This window comes from Parambassis ranga, chromosome 6 (genome assembly GCF_900634625.1).
Source record: "Parambassis ranga chromosome 6, fParRan2.1, whole genome shotgun sequence".
In the NCBI taxonomy this organism is placed as follows: Eukaryota; Metazoa; Chordata; class Actinopteri; family Ambassidae; genus Parambassis; species Parambassis ranga.
The window spans coordinates 1,757,189-1,777,538 of NC_041027.1; the positions used below are offsets into that span (position 1 = coordinate 1,757,189).

The 20,350-nt window shown below is 43.7% G+C and overlaps 1 protein-coding gene across 4 annotated transcripts; it reads right to left on the reverse strand.

The window, feature by feature from the left end:
- Positions 1-77: 77 nt before the first annotated feature.
- Positions 78-20,277, reverse strand: zcchc14 (zinc finger, CCHC domain containing 14). 4 transcript variants are annotated; one of them, XM_028408274.1, is made up of 15 exons: positions 20,170-20,277; positions 19,100-20,041; positions 17,531-17,707; positions 10,554-10,773; positions 7,763-7,830; positions 7,601-7,672; positions 6,910-6,977; positions 6,053-6,234; positions 5,196-5,232; positions 4,502-4,976; positions 4,319-4,416; positions 3,227-3,315; positions 2,972-3,124; positions 1,648-2,886; positions 78-1,528 (listed from the first exon to the last, which is right to left on the reverse strand). In XM_028408274.1, exons 2-15 carry the CDS (start codon positions 19,592-19,594, stop codon positions 1,473-1,475), a joined length of 3,429 nt encoding a protein of 1,142 aa, XP_028264075.1. In that variant the 5' UTR covers positions 19,595-20,041; positions 20,170-20,277; the 3' UTR covers positions 78-1,472. The 4 variants fall into 4 exon arrangements, with proteins under 4 accessions (XP_028264075.1, XP_028264077.1, XP_028264076.1 ...); XM_028408276.1 differs by having other exon boundaries at positions 10,563-10,773; positions 19,100-20,275; XM_028408275.1 differs by having other exon boundaries at positions 7,763-7,833; positions 10,563-10,773; positions 19,100-20,275.
- Between the last annotated feature and the right edge of the window lie 73 nt (positions 20,278-20,350).

Genomic DNA, 20,350 nt, shown 5'->3' on the forward strand with positions numbered 1-20,350 from the left:
GAACAATTAAGGCCTTTTTTAAAATAAAAATGTACTACTGGATGGATACTTTAACTTAAATAAGTGCATGGACAGAGTGATGAAAGGCAGAAATAGAAAATATTTTTATTACTTATTCTAATTTAAAACACAATAAGCAATATAAAATCCCACCTACAAAGAAACTGGGTAATTATAAACATTTGCACACAAATATTTCTAAAGCACAATTAACCAAAGCTGAAGCAACATGCATACTGGAGCCTCAGCTTATCAGGGCAGGTCTGTATGAGCAGAAACCCTACAATTGGTGGAACAGTGTGTCCACAGCTCTTTGGTATGTTTGATAAAAAACGGCATATGTGATTAAAAAGTGTCTCTGTAGTCGAAACATTCAGCTGCTGGACGTTGAGCCCCACAGACACCTATATTATAAAACAAAGGCACATTTCTGACTTATTCCAAAGAACAGACATATTAAATGTTCAGTATTTATCATTTTAAATAACCCACGACCCTGTGCTGTGCCCTCCAGGGGCACAGATAAGAGTTTCACTTGAAGGACCAGCTGTCCTCGTGTCTGTAAAGCTGCGGGTCCTGCCTAGCAACTCACCCGATGTAGAAACTCAAACACACTCACACTTTATCTTACTATTTCAAACACTGACATGTCAACTTGTGTTTGCACAAAGACTGTACACATGGGTTACAAAAACAGGAAGCTCTACGTGTGCTGGAGTGAGAACTGGTTTTGGACAGAATTGTAAACTGCCGACCAGGTGCTGATGGTCCTGTCCTTGAGGAACACTGTTTGGCACAGAAGACCTTTTGCTGAGGTAGTAAGGCATCAGATCATTAAAGAGGTGACGGCTTCAGCCCTGCATGTAAAGCTGGATTTGTTATTGGCTGAGTGTGATCTCTTCCTGTTTCCCCTTTTGAATGATGATTACAGGCTGATGCTACCAGTGACAAATGCAGAACATAATTTTGCATTCAAGTGCAACCTAACAGCCCCAATATAAGGTCATCTCACAGCCACTCTTGTTCTTTAATGTCAGTTTGATGTGTCTGGGCCTTAATATGCAACAGTTAGATAAATGTGAAGAAGCCGGCCATAAAAAAAAGTGACTGTAACCTGATCGTACCACACACAAACAAAAATGGATGAGATGATCAAAAGTACATCTGACTTAACTGAGTAGCTGGGAAACTACATGGACTGCACCTTTAGTTCTTGAACCATCCAAAAGACTGTAAACGCCCATCATTTGGCTGTTTTATAGACTCAACATGAGTGTGTGTGGTATTTTCTTCTAAAGATGAGGCAGTGTTTAGGAGAGTCGAGCCCTCCCCAGGGTTAGAATCTCTTCCCTCTGTAAGCTGTGGTAAAACAAGTGTGTCCGTCTGTCTCCCTGCTTGCCGACTTCAATAAGAACATGAGGTACAGCTTTGTCAGCGGTGTGACAGTTCAGACTCACTGATGTTTCTGTCTCTTAGTCCCCTGAGTCCTTGCTGTCAGAGTGGGGAGTGTACTTCAGCCGAAATGTCCCTAAGAAACACAGCAGAGAAACACAGGTGAAGCTGCCTTATGGAGCCCCAACGCATTAAGATAAAATATGAAAATAGTTTTATCTTTGAAATGTAATTCCTAATTTTTCCTTTACTCACCTTGCTGTGTTGAATTCATGGGTGGGTTTTTACAGTCCTCCGCTCTGTGTCCATTGGTGCCACAGTTATAACATGACAGGTTCCCCACTGCCCGTTTCTGGCCCCCATTTCCCATGATGCCATGCGGCTGATAGAAGCCAAAACCCTGCTGCTGGTCATGTGATACAGGGCTGTGGCGGTAGAGGGGTGGCGGAACCATCATCGGGTAGGAGAAAGGTGCACCCCCAGTGCCAGCTGAACTGGATGAGGCTATAAGAGGGCTGAGGTGTAGCAGAGGGCCAAGGGTGAAAAGGGAGGGCCCAGCCGAGAACGGCTGCAGGTAGCCTGCTGCTGCATACCCAGGCAATGCCCCGTAGGCGCCGCAGTTCCCCCGACAACCACAAGAGCTGCAAACACACACGGAGGCACTGTGACCTGAACTTGGATCCAATGAAGAGGCAGAGGGAGGTGTAGGGGAGGGGCTAGAGGTAGGCTGGAGAGAGTAATAAGTGTTGCCAGGGACCGCAGCCACAGGAACTGAGCTTTCTGTTGCCATGGAAACGTAGCGACCACTGGAATTACCAGGCTGAGAACTAGACTTTGGCGAGGTGCAGGTGGAGGAGGAGAAAGAAGAAAAGGAGGATGTTGAGGAGGGGGTGGGAGGGTGGGAATAATATCCAGATGGAGAGGAGGAGAGGTGGAAGTGAAGAGGAGGCTGGGAAACATGGTGGAGGCTGTTGGAGGTGGAGGTCAAAGCAGAACTGGTTTCTACCATCAGACCCACAGCACCACCCGCCAATCCCCGACAAACCACAGAGTCCTGGAGCCCAGCGGAGCCATCCATGTTGAGTCTGGGAAACAGGCTCTCCAGCCTCGCCCCAACACCCAACCCCGAACTAAGGCTAGCACCACCTGCAGGAGGCCCTGAGCCCAGTGGTTTAGTTCGATCCTCTGTGCACAGAGGAGGGGGCCTGGGCTTACGGGGCGAAGTCAGGATGCGTGCTGGGTTTGAGGCTGAGGAGAGTAGTGTCTGGGGGTAGCTAACCTGTGGGTGGTACGGAGAGTGCGGGAGGCTGAAGGGAAGGTGGGAGGAGCAGGAGGGAGGGTGAGGAGGAGCTGGGTCGGTTTGGACGGGTAGGACCTGGGCTGTGGGGCGGGTGGAGCCTGTGTGGCAGCTGGAATTTAGGCTGAAGAGGCAGGGCCGGTCCTTTTCTGGCCCAACACCTGCTGTGTCTGCACCCGATGCACCTGATACACAGACTAAGGGTGTAGGATCAGAAGCTGATATTAATGTGTATCTGAAAAAAAAAACTAATTCAGTAAGTATTAAATCTGCAGTACTTACGTCTGTGGATGTCTCTGGCCCTGTCAAAGGTGGGATCACAGCAATGTGGTGTCCGAGGAGAGCAGGAGGAGCTGGAATAACCTGAAGATGAGCTGCTGTCTGTGGAGACTGGGTGATGGTGTGGCACGGCATCCACCTCCACCCGCAGCTCTCCTAAAAATGATTGAAATCCCTGTTTTACCTTTACGATATTTTTGGATACATTTTCCTGATGTTCTTTAGGTCTGAACTACAGAGATGAAGTAGCTGTCTCACCTGCTGTGGCAATGGAGTGAGCTGAGGGTCCCATGTGGTGACTGGATGGCGTCACCCTGCAGGACCGCTTCTCCATCTTCATCTCCCTACTAGGGGACATAAAGGCGGTGAGTCAGAAACATAGTCTGTCCCCAGGGGTCAATTAACACACATTTGATGTACACTGAATTTATCTCATGGCCTATGTTTTTTTAAAGAACTCATTGAAAATTGGATTCAGAACCCTTTATAAGAGACTTAAATAACAAAATAAATAAACAAAACATGTATATCACATATAGAGCCTCTGTTGTTATTTCTTCCACAACTACATGTGACACCTTTTTTACTTGTTCTGGTCAACAGAATATTGTATCTTGTGCATATTTATGTATCCTTTGTACCAGGCTTAATGCATGTATTTTTCATAGTTTTCCTGAAAATGCCCATTAATAGCCACCAGGGGGAGGCAATGTCCATTCAACACAGTCCCTGCTGCTCCTGTTTGGAAAATCCCTGCAGAACTGTTCCATAATATGTCTTATTTAGGCATTAAAAACACACACACTGTTGCCTGTTTCATGGAAACCCGTTGATACTGTGAACGGAAACACAATCAGGAGACAATTAGGGTAAGTTCACTTTTGATGCATCCTGGTATGTGTGCATGCACATGTTTACCTGCAAGTCCATGGTTTTGTGTTTTTTTAACACCAGTAAAGTACATCTTATCTCTCTGGCCCACCTTCAGCTGGTTAACCATTGACATGGTGGGCCGTTACTGCAGGATGTTTACCATGGTAATCAGCACCTGATCGGCACGTCTGTCAATTGTTAATAGGATAAAGCAGTAACCTAAGTTCAGAGTTACTTTTTGCAGATAAAAAACAGATACTTATACATAGATTTGTATACATATAAATGTCTAGGGACACCTTCAGTGTGTCATTTATCTGCTAGTAAAGATTTAATAGAGTGCACAGTGATTTCTGTTTGGAATCTGCTCCCATGATGCTGTCCAGATGTTCTGGCAGTGGCAAAAACTGCTTTTCAGTCTATTGTTAAGGGACTATTTGGGGCTCAGAGACAGAGAAGTCGTGATCTACAGCTTACTCTGTGGACTTTTGCAGCTCCAGTTGGGTCTTAAGTTTCTTCTTGGCTCCTTGTGTCAGGTCATACTTGTTCAGGTCCTCCTCTGTCAGCGCTAAAAACTGAATATAATAACAATATAATAACAGAAACTTTCAGAAAAATAATGTCTAAAGGAATAAACTGGTGGTGTATTTATGCACCCACCTCCTCCATGGTGAGCTGTTTAAAGACGGGGTAATATTTGTGGAGGCGAAGCCTGCGGAGCCAGTCCAGGATGCCGTTCTGTTCTGGAGTGCTGGGCTGAGGCTGGGCTAGAGGCTGTGTGTGGGACTGTGAACGGGACTGGGAATGTGAGTGGGACAGATGGAGGGCCTGAGGCTGTGTATTGGGCGGACCGCCAGTATGTGGATGAGGGTGGTGCTGGGAGTACTGCTGGGTCTGGGGGTTTGAGTGCAGCTGATTGTGATGGGGATGCAGCTGAGAGGATGTGTCACCTCCACTAGTTGTGGAGCCCCGTGTGGGCATGGATGGCATGGGGGGAGGGAGAGGGGACAGCTGAGAGGAGTGTTGGGGAGAAGGCAGAGGAGAAGGGAGGGAGGAGAGGTGAGGAGTGGAGGGAGTCAAGACAGAGCTGTGGGTGCTGACGACAGGCTGGACGCTGGCCACTCGGTACACTGCCCTGAGAGAGCAGAGGGGGCACAGGTGAACTAAAAGGACCAGCTACCAGGGTAGGGATGCAAAAAATGTCTTCTTTTATAGAATTTTAAAAAATAATTTGCATGAACTATTACAGGACTACAGTAAAGACATAACTAAATCATTAACATTTTCCACATTCTTTTTCAAAAAAAAGGGTCGAATCTTAATTTTCCACATACTGTAGATTGAGAGACCTTACCTGGTGGCTCCTCTGTGCTGCACCATGCAGCTGAGATCTGTGACAGAGTCAAAGCAAAGCATCATCATCATCATCATCATCATCATCATCATCATCATCATCATCATCATCATCATCACCAACTGTTTCAAAGTAGAACTACAGTCCTGTGGTTGTATTCCTTTAAGAACCCGTCAGTTGCAGTTTACATATTCAGGCTCATATAATCATATTAGACATTGTGTGAACGTTTTGAGTTATGGAACCGAATATTGTCTTTTAACTGACCTTTGACCTTATAGTGCCTTTGACCCCACCTGTGTGCGGACGGCCGTTCCGTTTTGTGGTGTTTGTGGAGGCAAATTACAGCTCTGCCTGTGAGACTGACACTCACAGTGGCAAGTGCACATAGAAACACATGGCACTGGTGCCTATAAATACACTCTGGGATGAAGTCACACTCATAGCTCAAGCACACACACACACACACGCTGATATGAGGTCACTGCACTCTAGGCTTCCCAACACAAACATGCCATGCTGAATTCCCACAGTGGACTAAAATAGACGGCATCCACTCTGTCTAACACCTCAGAACACAGAATGAAAATCCTGCCTGCAGCCTCACCTCCTCTTCACCACCAACCAGCACTCAGACCAACAGCCTTGTCCTTTTTGTTACCTCAGTTCTCTCTTATCATGAAATCTTTCATCTTTCCATATTCCTCCTTAGCACCCTCTTCTCTGGATCTAAGAATATATAACTCTTGTTTTATATGCCTGCTGCCCTCTATAAAGACCAACTGCTCTGCTGCCTTACACTGTTAAACATGCCCTCTTCTAATCACCTAAAACATGTAATACCATAAAAATCTTACTGAAGCTGGAGGTGAACGGGCAAGTCTGGGCTACAGGAGGATCGGTGGGAAGGGAGGATGGCAGTGGTTGTATGGAGGAGGGGGGAGACGAGGGACAGTTGTGTGACAGAGGCCTGGTGGAGGTGAAGAACAGCTGGACGCTGTGGTGCTGGAGGACATGGCAGGGCAGAGCTGTCAGACAACTGGAAGAGGGCAGAGAAGCTACATTTTAACAATCTAAGATACTCCAGCGCTCCAGTGGATTTGTCAACAATGAAAGTCAAACTGACTGTCTAATGTGTGTAAAATGTGTTAATTATTTTATTATCAGTCACATGCCATGATCTAATACTGTGAACAAATGAGTTGGAACACAGTTTAACACAGTTGGGGTAATTAATATTATTAATAAAGTTAAGAAAGAAAATGTGTTAGCAGAGGTGCTTACACATTTCTAGGTTTTCAGATTGGAGGTTTGAATGAAAAATGAGAGGCAGAAAAGTAAACATTGGGTTTGAAACTGGCCTAACACATGTAAAGTCACCTGAATGCTGTATATAGTAGATTAGTGTGAGATAAATGTGTAAATTAGGGAGGCCTTATTGTGTAGTTGAACCTACAGTCTTAAAAGATTATTAATGTTGAGTTAACATGAGCAGGCAGCAACTACAGTAGCAGATTCAAACACTTCCAAAGCCTCCACATTGCAGACATACTTGACCCTTTTATATGTTCACCAATGACAACTTTGTAATATAATAATAACGCGTGTCTACTGTGTTAGTCAGTGTCTGATATCTCTGTCTCTTTGGTCGAGGGGTGATATTTCATTTTAGGGATCAGATAAAACATATAGAGAGAAGCATTGTGGGGCTGACCTTGAATCCAGCTCCACGGACTGAGAGAAGAACTTCTCCACTCCTTCATCAGGAAACGCCTGTGAGAGCTGAGAAATATTTACAAAATACATTCTGTCACAAAACTTGTATAGCCCAATAATACACTAATGTAGCTCTCAGCGTAAGTTCAATCAGGAAGACTCTTTTTCCCATCATTCACCATTTATCCCTATCCACTTCCTAATCTTTCTCCCTCTATCCCTCACTCCTCTGCTCCCCCTCTCTTCTGCTCTCTTAGTCAGGTGCTTAATAGAAAGCACCTCCCTCACCAATCAGCTGTAGCTTTCCATCCCTCTCCTGACCAATCACAGCTTAGCACGAAATTTAAAAGTCTTCGTCTCTTCTCCAGCTGTCTTCTGATCGAACCCGGCAACCCTCCTCCACCCCAAGCACCACCAGATCCACGCCAGTAAGGCCTCCTATTTCCTGCCCTCCAGCTCTCCACCACCACCAGGTCTAGACCCCGGGGGGGATCTTATGATCCAGCAGCCTCTCCTCTTGCGTTTTCCCCCTTTCCGGATGTGGTCTTCACGATGGGGTCTAGGACGCCAATGCACATTCAAACTTTGTACTTAATAAATCTTTCTCATTCAGTTCGCTGAGTCTCTCATGATTGAACTGACTGAAAATGACCAGTTAGGTTAACCAGATAAGATGGTTTGGTACTGACCTGGGACATCAGCTCCACCACCTCTTGCTGATTTCTGACAACAGATAAGATGAAACCATCAGACCAGCTGACCTACACGAGCAGCAGAAAGAGACGGTCATCAGAAAAATAAAAAATGGAGAGCAGGAGAGTAAGCATCTGTGGTGTTTATATTGGACCCACCTCGAACACATATTCAGTGATGTCCTCGGACTTGTGCGTTACTCCTCTCAGGAACACCCTCTCAATAACTGCTAAAAAAAAGATTTTGACAGGTCACAAATGTGGGACTGATTGAGGACTGACGAATTTAAAGGGCCAAACTGGAGCTACAGGTGAGGTAGGCTGACGTGATCCTCATCATGAGGGTCAGGGTCAGGCTGGAGGCTATACTCAGTCATGCACTTGTATAATAAAATGCAAGCTACTGGGCCTATGTTGTCGGGGGGCACAAACATGATCCACTGAGCAGTTTCCCTCTCACCCTCTGACCTCTCCTCTACTCTCCTTAGTCTGGCTCATACTGGGTAATATCATCTCATATTCTGTGTTTACTGTCTTCCTCGTAGTTTTGTGCCTTGCTCTCGCTCTCTCTCTTTGCAGGTCTCAAGACCTGCATACTGACCTGCAGTCCAGCCCCTGATCTCTCCTGTGCTCATCGACTTCACTAGCCCCTGCTGCTCATCTTTGCTTTGATTACTATCAAATTACTATTATACTTATGGACTGACGATATATAGATATCCATTATAATATAATCACTGTTTCATCTTGCTGTCATGTTTGCTCTGTACTGTATCATGTTTTTATCATGTTTGCTCCTTTCTCTCTCTCCTTCATCCTCTCTATCCTGTCTCCCTCTTCTTCTCCTCCTCTACCCGGCTGACTAGCAGCAGGACTGGTTCTCCCTTAAGTAGACGGGTCCTGCTCAAGGTTTCTTCCTCTTAAAGGGAGTTTTTCCTTGCCACAGTGCTCTTAGGGGGGTTCGGGTTCTGGGTCTCACGCTCTGAGTTTCTGTGAAGCGCTTTGAGACAATTTCTGGTAAAAATATAAATAAAACTGAATTGAATTGAATTTAATTGAATTGTGTGACTTTCTTTGTGATGACCAATTTTCATTATGTGTATTTTTTTATAGTGCCCCTGATAATTTAAGCAATTTATTTGAAACCACATGAGGCATGCAAGGACAGGGAGGAGATGTTAACAAAGGAGAAGACAAGGAGACCAAACTAGGCTACAGCAGATACACAGTCCAGCAATATCTGTACCCAAAAAATCAGTTTCACTTGAAGTGAAGTCCTGAAGTGATATCAAATTAATATCACTCCACTCCTCTTTATTGCTTTACAGCTACAGACAGGAATCTCTTGAAGTTTGGTTCTTTCAGTGAGGACAAAGGTGGCAGAGAATGAAATCATAGTAACTGATTTGTAGTGCTTCGGTGTGTGTTCATACACATACTCAACGTGTGCTGCTGACAGCTATGCAGTGTGACCATGAGGTAGTGAGATAGTTCGGTATTGTGTTACAGACAGAGACAAGAAGCCAGGACAATAACAGAGCAGACTGGAGAGGTTGCTAACACCTTAAAGCACATTCTGAAAACAGCAGCTGTCCTCTGGGTGATTGATTCTGAATGACTGATAATGGAAGATATCTATAAGGCCTTACATCTGTGTGCTACACTCACAGAGGCATTTGTTTTAATGACTGATTAGTACTCTGTAGATATGTAAGGGTGCACACAGACTTAGCTTAGCAAACATGTTTCCCACTGTTCCTTTTTAAATATCCAAGCAAGCTGCATGTATGTATATGTGTCACATCAGCATGGCTTCAACACTAAATCATAATCCCTGCTGCATGTGCAGAAGACACATGAGTGAGGCAGCCACAAAAACAAAGAAGAAACCTTATATTTTTAAATACTGAAATTGCCAAAATCACTGAAATGCCTCACTACTGCCCTGATTGTTATCATTATCAATTTTATGGTGTACTGCTGCAAGTATCAGCATGCTGGAACAGTGTGATGCCTTTGTTACCAATGTATATGTACAAGATAAAAAAGTCAGGGACCTACTCATAAAAACAGCTTCATGGTGATCTACTGGTAATCTAAAACTTAAGGGAGTACATTCATTGCAGCTCTTACACACACACCTGCGCCTCCAGGCAGCATTCTTGTTCAGCTGTGTCACGACCTGGTGTTTATTCATGGTTTTGTTTTCCTTGTTTTGGGTTTTTAGTTTGATCTGTGTTTAGTTATTGTATTTTCCTGTAGTCCTGGTGTTTTGTCTCCCTGGGTTTGTGTTTAGTTGTCTAGTCTTGTCTTGTGTTTCCTGTTTTACTTGTGGTAGTCCTGTCCTCCCTGTGTATTGTCTTGTGTTTTACTTCCTGTGTTTTCCCTCCTTGTTGATTAACTGCCCTGCCCTCATGTGTGTCACCTGTGTCTCGTTGTCTTCCCTGGCCCTTGTGTATTTAGTCTTTGTCTTCCCCGCACGCTCTGCTAGTTTGTCTCGTCGTCTTGGGAATGTGTTCGTGTCCTGCTAGCCTTGACTAAGGGAATCTCCTGGTGAATATGCCTCACTATGCTCTGTATTTTTGAACTCTAGCTCTAGAATCTATGCTAAGAATCTTGTTTACCCTTTGAGTTTTTTGCCATGCTACGTGTGACCCTTTGTTATATTTTTTGGTTTTTGCTCTCCTGGCACAGAATAAAGACTTTTGCTTTTTAAAACTGCTCTGCTCCCTGCAATTGTGTCCACTCTACTCCACAAACCCTGACAAGCTGGGCTTAACTGAGTGTACAGCGTGACCCACACACTTCGTGCTTATATGTGTTGGTGGGTGGTGGTCTAGAAGCCATACACTGTACATAGAGTACATGCCTGCAAATGAAATCTACAAATGTAGATGTTGAAAATGTTGAAAATGAAAACAAATGTTGAAATAATTTTCTCTGTAATGACCTTGCTCACCTTTTGCTGTCTTCTGCTGGTGGCTTTTAGCTGCTGCTGGATCCTGGCTATGTTCAGCAGGTAGAGAAGAAGGAAGATGGGGAGGTGGTAGAGGAGGTGGAGGAGGAAGATCTGGGTGAGAAGAAGAGAGCTCCTGGCTGGTGGCTTGGTCTCCATGTCCTGCGACCCCTGGGCCCAGTCCAGACACTGTGCCGGCCTCTCTGCTCTGGCTCTGAAAAGCAGGGGTGAAAGATCAGGAGCAAAGTTGAGGGGTAACCAGATACCGTAGGAGTAAATGTTTACCTCTCTTTAAAACTCAAGCAGGGCTCATTTGAAATCTGAGGCATGTGTCTAAACAACATAACAACCTGTATCAGTAGCTTTAAATGCTAATGGGAGGCTGCAGGTGGCCATGCCAGAATCTGGAAGTGGGCTATGCCACTCCCGCCAGTGCTATAGATACTCCACTATTTAAACCATAACAAGCACAAGAGATTTCTGATGTCATAAGAGGCTGGAAATCTAAATGGGCCATTTAGACACTCACACAATGTAAAGGCAAATGAAAATGAGTACTGAGAGAAGACAAACATTGTGTTAGCTCCAAAGCAAGTGGACAGTCAGTGAACAGTCCCACATGGATTCCCCCTCCACTCAGCCTGCCCACATATACACACACAAGGCAACATTCAACAACCATCTTGATCTTAAAAGGGCTGTTGAACAAACTCTCTCTCTAATGCTGGCAGAGTGCTAAAACAAAGTGAGGAGAACGGTTCCTGGCAGCACAGAGCAAACCAACATTTAACAAGGCCTGTTGACTAAGAGGGCACTATTTATAGAGACGGCAGAGAGCTGTTGTAGGGAGGAAGAGTTGACATCCAAACACACAAGTTGAGAAATGGGTACTAAGGTGTTTTTGCTCAAAAGGAAACTATGCCAGATGTATAGGCAAATGGCACAAAGGATGAAGAAGTTCTATTGCATATCAGCAATAAGTTATACCACTTACATGATTTTAGATGTAACATGCTGATGGTGGGTTTACAGCTGCTGTTACTGTCTCTAAATGAAAACAGTTAAAATGATGGATAATAGGGGGAAACTTTTACAACAGATTTTTCCATTCAGTGTGTTCATAAGTTGAGGTGAATGCATGTTTTCCTGAAAGCAAAACATTAACATGTGGCAACCCTGCACCACAGTCAGCCTCTAACACAAACAACACAGTTTGTAAATCCCCCAGGCCCACATGGTTATAAAATGTTACCCCAACTCCAAATCAGGACTGTAGTCTGTCAGGATAACATTGTTTATGTGTTCAGTTTAATGTTATTGTTGGCATGTAAACAAAGCTGAAGTTTGGAACCTCTGGACTCTGTGACATATTTCTGTTGGTCGTGGAAAATCACTCACTTAATTCTTGTGGTTGTTTCTGTCACTGAAATGACAAGTTGTGTAATAGCAGTAAGAACAGTTTGTGAACCCTGCACTGCAGGACAAAGTGGGTTCAGATGATGGATGGATAGAAGAGCTACATTTGTCAACAAAATGTGACAACATAACATGTTGATGTATTTGCATCCACTTGGTGCTAGTTTCTAGGTACTGGATTGACACAATCATGTTACTGCTTTTTGGAACAGCAGTACTACTATCTCATTTTTTTTATTTTTTTTGTTGTTGTTGATATTTTTAGTGCATCCCGGTGTGAGTGGGTGACACAGAGGGTGACTTAAATACAGTAAGATTATAATTCACGTCATGACGCCAGGCTAAGCTAGTAAAGTTAACATGGAGTCAGTGTGTAATTTGGCTAAAACCATGTCGGACTCTGTAGCGTTCTCTGGTCCCCTCCGAAATCTGACTAGTGATGACATGTTTAGCCGCATGTCCTCGCTCTGTTGCTGGCTGTCACGGTGGTGTCCAGAAAACAACATGGCCTGTATAGACAACTAGGAAACTTTCTGGGGAAAACCTGGTCTTATTAGGAGAGACAGCCTTCATCCCACCTGGAGTGGTGCAGCTCTATTACTAGCAACATAGCCAAGTTTATTAGACAACCAATCGTCTGACAACCCAGGGTCGAGACACACTTCTTTGCTGCATCTGGAGGACTGCCGTACTCCATTAAAAACCCAATAAACAAAAAGAAAAATATAAATGCACACAGTTACACTAAGTATAATAATTTCATAGAAATAGTGTCAGTCCCACGTCCTCCCACAGTCCTAATTAAAGTGCTAATCAAAATAACCCCATAAAAATACATACTAACACATACTCAGAAACAGAAAATAGAACAATCAGGTGTGGATTGTTAAATATATGATCCCTCCACTTTAAATCCCTCCTAGTTATTGTTATGATTTAATCATAGATTTTTAGTCTGATATATTTTGTTACAGGTTACAGAATGAAGAATATGCTAGTTTAAATGAATCAACTCCTTTAATATAAACTGTCATGTGAGGGTAAGATGTAGTACCCTTGACTACATCCCCTCGGGAAAAAAAAATTCTGCTGCATCCACACATAAAGAGTAAAATAAGGCCGCATTGCAGCATCTGTGGGTTAACAATGTTACTTCGCCATCTATCACATGCTGCTACTCCATAAATTATTTTATTTTTTATCAGGAATACACTAATTATCCGGCAACTGGATAGCAAACAACAACCTGTCATCGTCATGGGAAGGACATGGAGCTTAGATAACTGCCTCTTCAGGCAGTTCCTTTGACCTCATGATCCTCATGTGCTCTAACATGCACTGTGAGCTGTAAGGTCTTATATAGACAGGTGTGTGTCTTTCCTAATCAAGTCCAATCAGTATCATCAAACACAGCTGGACTCAAATGAGGAAAAACTGGACTTAAATGATTTTAGCAAATGGCTGCAATATAACAAAGAAGGAAACATTTAAGGGGGTCTGAATACTTTCCATATTCACTGCATGTCCTGCCGCTAACAAACAACTCGCCACTAACGGGCACATGACCTCTCTCTCGTCTCGTAAACACACACACACTCTCGCACACACTCATGCACGCTCACCCCTTTCCAGGTATGCACACACACACTTACTGCCCAGTTTATTAAAAGAGACATGCCACTCTTATAACATCTTTTGATCTTTGATCTTTTGATTGATATTTGATTAAGATAGGCTAGATGCAATTCCTTTAGGTTTTGTCTACAGTAGTGGATGAGAAAAAGCAAACTAAAGACCGATCTCCAACCTCACCTTTATTTCTAAGATACTTAAAAGAATGGATGTAAGTCAGTTAAATGACCACCTGCATAGGAACAGTCTGTTTGATGCGTTCCAGTCTGGAACAGCATCTTACTACACAGATTAGGACATGAGATTATGATTTCAGGGAGAGCACTAGGCTGGTTTACATCATATTATCAGAGAGATTTCACTTGTTCATGTTGATGTTTCTTCCTCATACACAAGGGTTAATCACAGTGTACCACAGGGTTCAGTACTCGGACCGATCCTGCTGTATGCTCCCTCTAGGAAACATCATTCAGAACTTCATTGTTATGCTGATGATGCCCTGCTGTATTTATCCATTAAGCCTGAAGAAACAGAGCCGTTAGTTAGACTGCAGACATGTCTAAAGGACATAAAGGACTGGATGACCTCCAATGTTTTAGTGGTAAATTCTGATAAAACTGAGGTCATTGTTTTTAACCCCAAACATCTCAGAACTAGATTATCTGATAACTCTCTCTCTGGATTCCATTACTTTGTCATTTAGCCCTCATATTAAACAGGTCTCTAAGACCGCCTTTTTTCACCTCCGTAATATTGCTAAGATAATGCTAAAAAACTCGTCCATGCTTTGGTTACTTCTAGGCTGGACTACTGCAACTCACTATTGTCAGGATGTCCACATTACTCTATTACCAGCCTGCAGCTGATCCAGAACGCAGCAGCTAGAGTTCTGACAGAAACCCGCAAAAGGGATCATATCTCTCCTGTTCTGGCTTTTCTTCACTGGCTCCCAGTGGGGTCAAGAATAAACTTCAAAATTCTTCTCCTTACTTACAAGCAGGACCTGATAGTACCATATGTTCCTAACAGAACACTCAGGTCACAGAGTGCAGGTTTACTTGTAGTACTTAAAATTCATAAAAGTAGAATGGGAGGACGAGCCTTTAGCTATCAGGCACCTCTACTATGGAACCAGTTAGAAATCTGGGTCTGAGAGGCAGACACCGCCTCCACCTTTAAGACCAGACCTAAAACCGTTCTGTTTAGTAAAGCGTATAGTTAGCCTCAAACAAAGTGTGTAGGGTTGACAGGTATAGATACAGTCACTTGTTGATATGGCAGGTAGAATAGGTCCACTCAAGGTTTCTTCCTGTTATAAGGGAGTTTTTCTTGCCACTGTTTCTCTTAAGGGGTTTCAGGCTCTGGGTTTCAGTAAAGCGCCTTGGGACAATGTGCTATATAAACAAAAACTGAATTGAACTGAATTTAATAACATTAAAAATAAAAACATTACAGTTGAAAGTTCTCCTCTTCTCCTCTTCAAAGGGAAAACCCAATACATGCAATAGCCTGAAATCATACAGCCAGTAGATCTGAAAACAATTAAGTGTGCTACTGCCACATCCGCATGCTCCTCGGCCAGCCTGCCAACTCTCTGCTCTGTCTGCAGACAAAAGTTAGAGGGAGACTCTGACTGTGTTAGACTGTAGCTACATGAAGCAGAAACAACACTCGTGAGAACAACATAAATCAGCACAAAGGATTAAGAGAGAAGAGACAGAAAAACATTGAGTGTGGAAATTAAATTAAGAGACATTCCAGACATTTGAAAAATAACATGGACCTTGCTGAATGATGCTGGTATCAACACTGCAATAAAAACAAAAAACACTATAAAACCCAGACTGTGAGCTAACAGCAGTTCCTCCTCTCTCACTTACAAAACAGCTTAACTGCTGTTAATTGTGACATTGGCTTTGTTTTTATAGATATATACAGCACTCACATAATGAGGCGATTATGCAACAGATGTAGCCGGGGTATTCTATGTATTATATATGTATTATATATATTCTATGTGCTGTTTATATCACTGAATTGCTGTTGGATCCTGCTGGAGAAAATCTAATTCAACTGTTTTTCCCCTGAAGTTGCTTGGCATCCAGCTGCTTTGTGTTAAAACATGCTCATGCAAGTTGACTTAAAATCCTAAAGGAAGAACAGACTGGAGACACAACAAAGTCTGCTGTATGACCATGATATTTTACCATTTTTCACCACTTTTTTCCATTACGGTACTTTTTTAGGTTTTCCACGTCTGGTGAAATCTTAGTGACAGCGATTGCTAGAAAAGACACTTATTCCAGCTTCACGGCTATCTTAAAGACTGCTTCACTGTTACAGACCTCAGCTATTATGCCATATATACCCACAGAGGGTGACAGTAGGCTTGGCTAAAAGCAGCTCTACTGTAGATAAAGTATGTGATTCTGGTGGCTTTGGTTTATAATGAAACCCTGTCATCCCCTTCAGAGCGCTGAAAAGGAAAGACAGCCAGAGAGGGAGTGCATTTATAACTTCCTGGGGATTCACTGCGCACACACACACACAAACACACACACACACACACACACACACACCACAGAGGGTTGATTTCAGCATAGAGAAATGTGCTGACCTGCGCTAAGCAGGAGCCAAGGGCAACAAAACACTAAATACAAACGCTCCTCTCTGAGCTGGGTACTTTCCCTCCACTGCTCACACATGTTAAAAGCAGTGTGCCTGCCTGAGCCTTTGTGAGCGTACAAGTGTGTTTATGTCTGTGTGAAAGAAATTAGCCCTGAGTTTCTCTTCCCATCCCGTATTGGTGTCTTTGTCTGACTAGTAGCTAAATAATCTCTCTAGAATAATCCCAGATGTGATAATAACAGAGGGTTAATGAGCTCCCTGCATCACTCGGAAATCCCCTCCCTTCTCTCCCTCTGTGACTTCCTGTGTTCATTACAACACATCCAGACAGAGATCCCATTAAGCAGTAAACAACAGTCTATCCTCATCATTATTCACATGAATATTTTATGTGAGATAATATTTGTTTTGGGTACATGTTTTTGTAATTTTTGCCTCTAATGGATAGTTGATAGTGGATTGATACAAGAAACAATAGAGAGGGGCACGACATGTGACAAAGGGCTGCTTGACCCGGGTTGCTAAGAACTACAGCCTCAGTTCAACCAGGTGAACTATCTGGGCACCCAATAAAAAAACCCAATGATTTACAAAAAGAAGGCATTTACATATGTGATCCTCCATGGAAAAAAACAGAATAAACACAAGAGGACATGAAAAGGCAGCATCTGAGTAATAGGAGCTGATTGCTGCAACAGTGAAGCACAGCAAGCCAAAGCAAAGCAAAATGAACGCCAAATACTGCACTTCCTCACAGCCACTTGAGGCTGGCTCTTACAGTAAGTCAATCCTAAGATTTCCAGGTCAAAATATCCAAAAACACTGCAAAAATAAACATGTAGAATCAGTCTACCACTGAGATGAGTTGAAACAAGATGTCGCTGTGATGTAAGATGAGAGAACCGTGTTACTTTTCCTATAGTTTAAGAGACCTCAAAGAAACAAAAATCCCACTGAATAATATGAACCGTGAGTACATTTTTTCCCAGTCATCTCTGTATTTGTGAAACAAAAGTTACTGCAGCTGATTGCAATGAATAAAAGCTCTGGGCTGTTTTCGAAATTTTCCCCTTGAAAAAACTGAAAATTGTAATCAATAACAGCTCCACAACTCTAGGTATGAGAAATGTGTACCTATCACCTGACAGGAGTAAGATTTGAAAAACTCATGAACATGTTGCCACAAGTCAAAAGCTGCAGAAAGCTTTCCTATTAAGCCAGAATGTTCAGTGAAAGACATAACCAGCAAAGAGTATGAAATGATTGAAGGAATCCACAATGCATTTGCTCCCTACCTTGTGCCAACAGGTGCAGTGTGTGTGGCAGGGTGGGCAGGCAGACAGAGGCAGGCAGGCAGTGGGGGACACGGTCTGGTGGTGATAGTGGTGATGTGGCTGAGTGTAACAGAAGGCAGCTCGATCAGAGCCGGGCCCTACTGTCTGAACCTCTACTCCTCCTCCTCCACTGCTTGCCTGGAACAACAAACATGCTAAGTCTGAGGCTGAAGAGTACAAATATGGCTACCTGTACTGGACTGATGTGACACTGTGAAAGCTGATGACAAAGCTCTCTTCAAAGCCACTACACTCCATTGAGAAAAACATCTGATTTTACCTTGCTTAACAAAGGAGATGTTGACTACTGCTCTCACAATAGTTTGTTTGTTTTATTGAGTACTTTTAACTTTTATGCTGGATATGAATTAAAGTGTTAAAAGACCAAAGTCACAGTGTAACAGAGCAGCAACTCTTGTCTCCTGTGAGGTAAAAACACTGTTTTTGTGAATGGAATCTGGTGCATTTAAGAGACTGATCTAACAGCTTCAGTTCCTCTGAACGGATGTCTGTGAATTATTTTTATTTTTTTTAATTGGTCCTTGTGTCTTAGTCAATACCAATTAAAAAACTTTTGCAGACTTAATTTTCTCTCCATTACATTCAATCCTTTCTGTTTTTTTATTTATTCATTTTTGCCAAATCTCCAATGAATATGAAGTATTATTTTGGGTGTTTTGTGCTAAGACATTATGGTTGGAGTCATAAATCAATCACAGATGAGCATGTTTTAAATCTCCCCTCAACATCATAAACTCCTGCTACTTGTAGCTTTCTCCTACAAGCATGTAATTTACCTTGTTCAGCACTGAATAACACATGACTGAGGTCTGTTGTGTTCACTGGCAGCCTGTCATTGACACAGTCTCACCTGTAATTTCCTATGAGTGTGCTGCACTTGTTTGTAATTAGCTTGTGTTTCACCTGTTTTAATTGCACTTTCTTTTCCTCTGGCCAGAACAGAAACCACCACAGATGGCTACAAGTAAATGGTAAATAGTCTGTACTTATATAGTGCTTCTCTACCTACTGAGGTTCCTCAAAGCGCTTTACGCGACTTCACATTTACCCCTTTTGCACACACACATTCCCACGCCAGTGGTTAACTAGGGTTAAGTGTCTGGCCCAAGGACACCTGCAGCCAGGGGATTGAACCACCGACCTTACAGTTGGTAGACAACCACTCTACGCTCAGGGTGTCAGACAAGCACATGCGTTAGTAACTCTGAATATATTGGAAAGCTTGTCATAGGGATAAGGACTGATATATTACTCAGACTCAAACAATCATAAAAATAAATATTTATATTTTTACCCACAGATCCTATACTCAATGTTCAAATATCTGATAAGCACGGTGAACAAAAATGGTTTTAGTAGGCTACAGTATCAAGGAAGTGGAGTTGATATCTGTAACCTCTTCTTCGGAACATGTAAGAGCCAACAGTTCCTCACAGTACACTGATCTGATATGTTGACACTTTTAACTGGAAATAAGATATATCTGGTGTAATCCGCCCCCTCTCTCACCTGCAGGATGTCCTGAATCTGGCTGAGCTGCTGCCTCAACACTTGCTTCTGGTGAAAGCTGAAGGCTGGGTGGTTGGAGGCAATGGTGAACAGCAACAGAAACTGCTCCTCCGTCCTCCCGTCGTTCAGCGCCAGGCCGTAGTTATTGATCACCGTGTCTATGTGAGTCAGGGTCCGGTACAGTACCCCTGCAGCTTCCCGGTTGTCCGAGCCGAGCAGGGCGAGGGACACCAGCAGCTTGCTGCGCACCACCTCGTCCGTGATGTTGGTGAGACCTGACAGGTCAGCGGGGTTGTTGGCTTTGATCTCCGCATCCCGCAGAGAGTGGTAGTCCTTGCGGGCCAAGTCCTCCAAGCAGGAACCGAGGAAGCGGAGCTCGATGGGCACGCAGAGGTCCAGCAGGCCGCACAGGAACTCCACTCTCTGAGCGGAGGTGAGGGAGGAGAACCAACGGTACACCCCCTCCCTCTGGACACAGCTTCGGCTCTCCACCATCCTCACACATCCACCCACACTGTACCTGAATAACTTCACACAACTATTGCAGCTGAAGCGTCACACTTTCAACAAAGCTGCGCGCGTGCAACTGCGCAGGTGCTGCACATAAAGTCAAAGCTAATGTTTAAACTTTTACTCAAGTTTGGAGTCTCTGCCAGTGAAAGGAAACAAGCAACACTCGTTTCCTTTGTTAAGCAACAGGCCTTTCCGTACCATAATCTTTCCGAAGTGGTGCAGCCGAAGTTAGTGTTCAGCACGGGGAGTCCCTCCGCCGCGTCCCCCTCGCCGGTCGGACCGCAGACCCCCTGACGGAGCAGAAACGGTGGTAGAACGGCAAGGAGGATCAAAACACACCGCCCTATTCACGGAGGCGCTCAGTCACGGAGACTTTCTGACCGGAGCCGCCCGCTCTGCCGTCCTCATGGTTTCCAGAGCTTACAGAAGCTGCCAGCAGCCAAGACAGTCCCGCCGGAGTTAAAGTTAACTAACAAAACTAGTGTAGGCTGAAGCTGCTGCTTACTGCCACTGGAAATAACATTACTATTATTATTGACATTATTCTGACACATTACCTCATCAAACGGACAGGAGTCTCACCGGTCACCCTGAAGGTTTTGTTGTCCATAAATGAATTTAGTGCAAAATGTAGTTGAGGTCTTTTTGCATGCTGCCATGAGTCTGGAAACTGAGAAAAAAACAGCTGTGTATAACATTATCATTATCCCAACTCTGCCAACAAGACAGGCCCACTAC

Coding starts and splice junctions, on each gene's coding strand:
- zcchc14 (XM_028408274.1), bottom strand. CDS start 19,594: ATGGTGGAGAGCCGAAGCTGTGTCCAGAGGGAGGGGGTGTACCGTTGG. Junction 7,673..7,762: donor TCACTGAATATGTGTTCGAG/GTGGGTCCAATA, acceptor CTGCTCGTGTAG/GTCAGCTGGTCTGATGGTTT. Junction 3,316..4,318: donor GAGCTGCAAAAGTCCACAGA/GTAAGCTGTAGA, acceptor TATGTCCCCTAG/TAGGGAGATGAAGATGGAGA.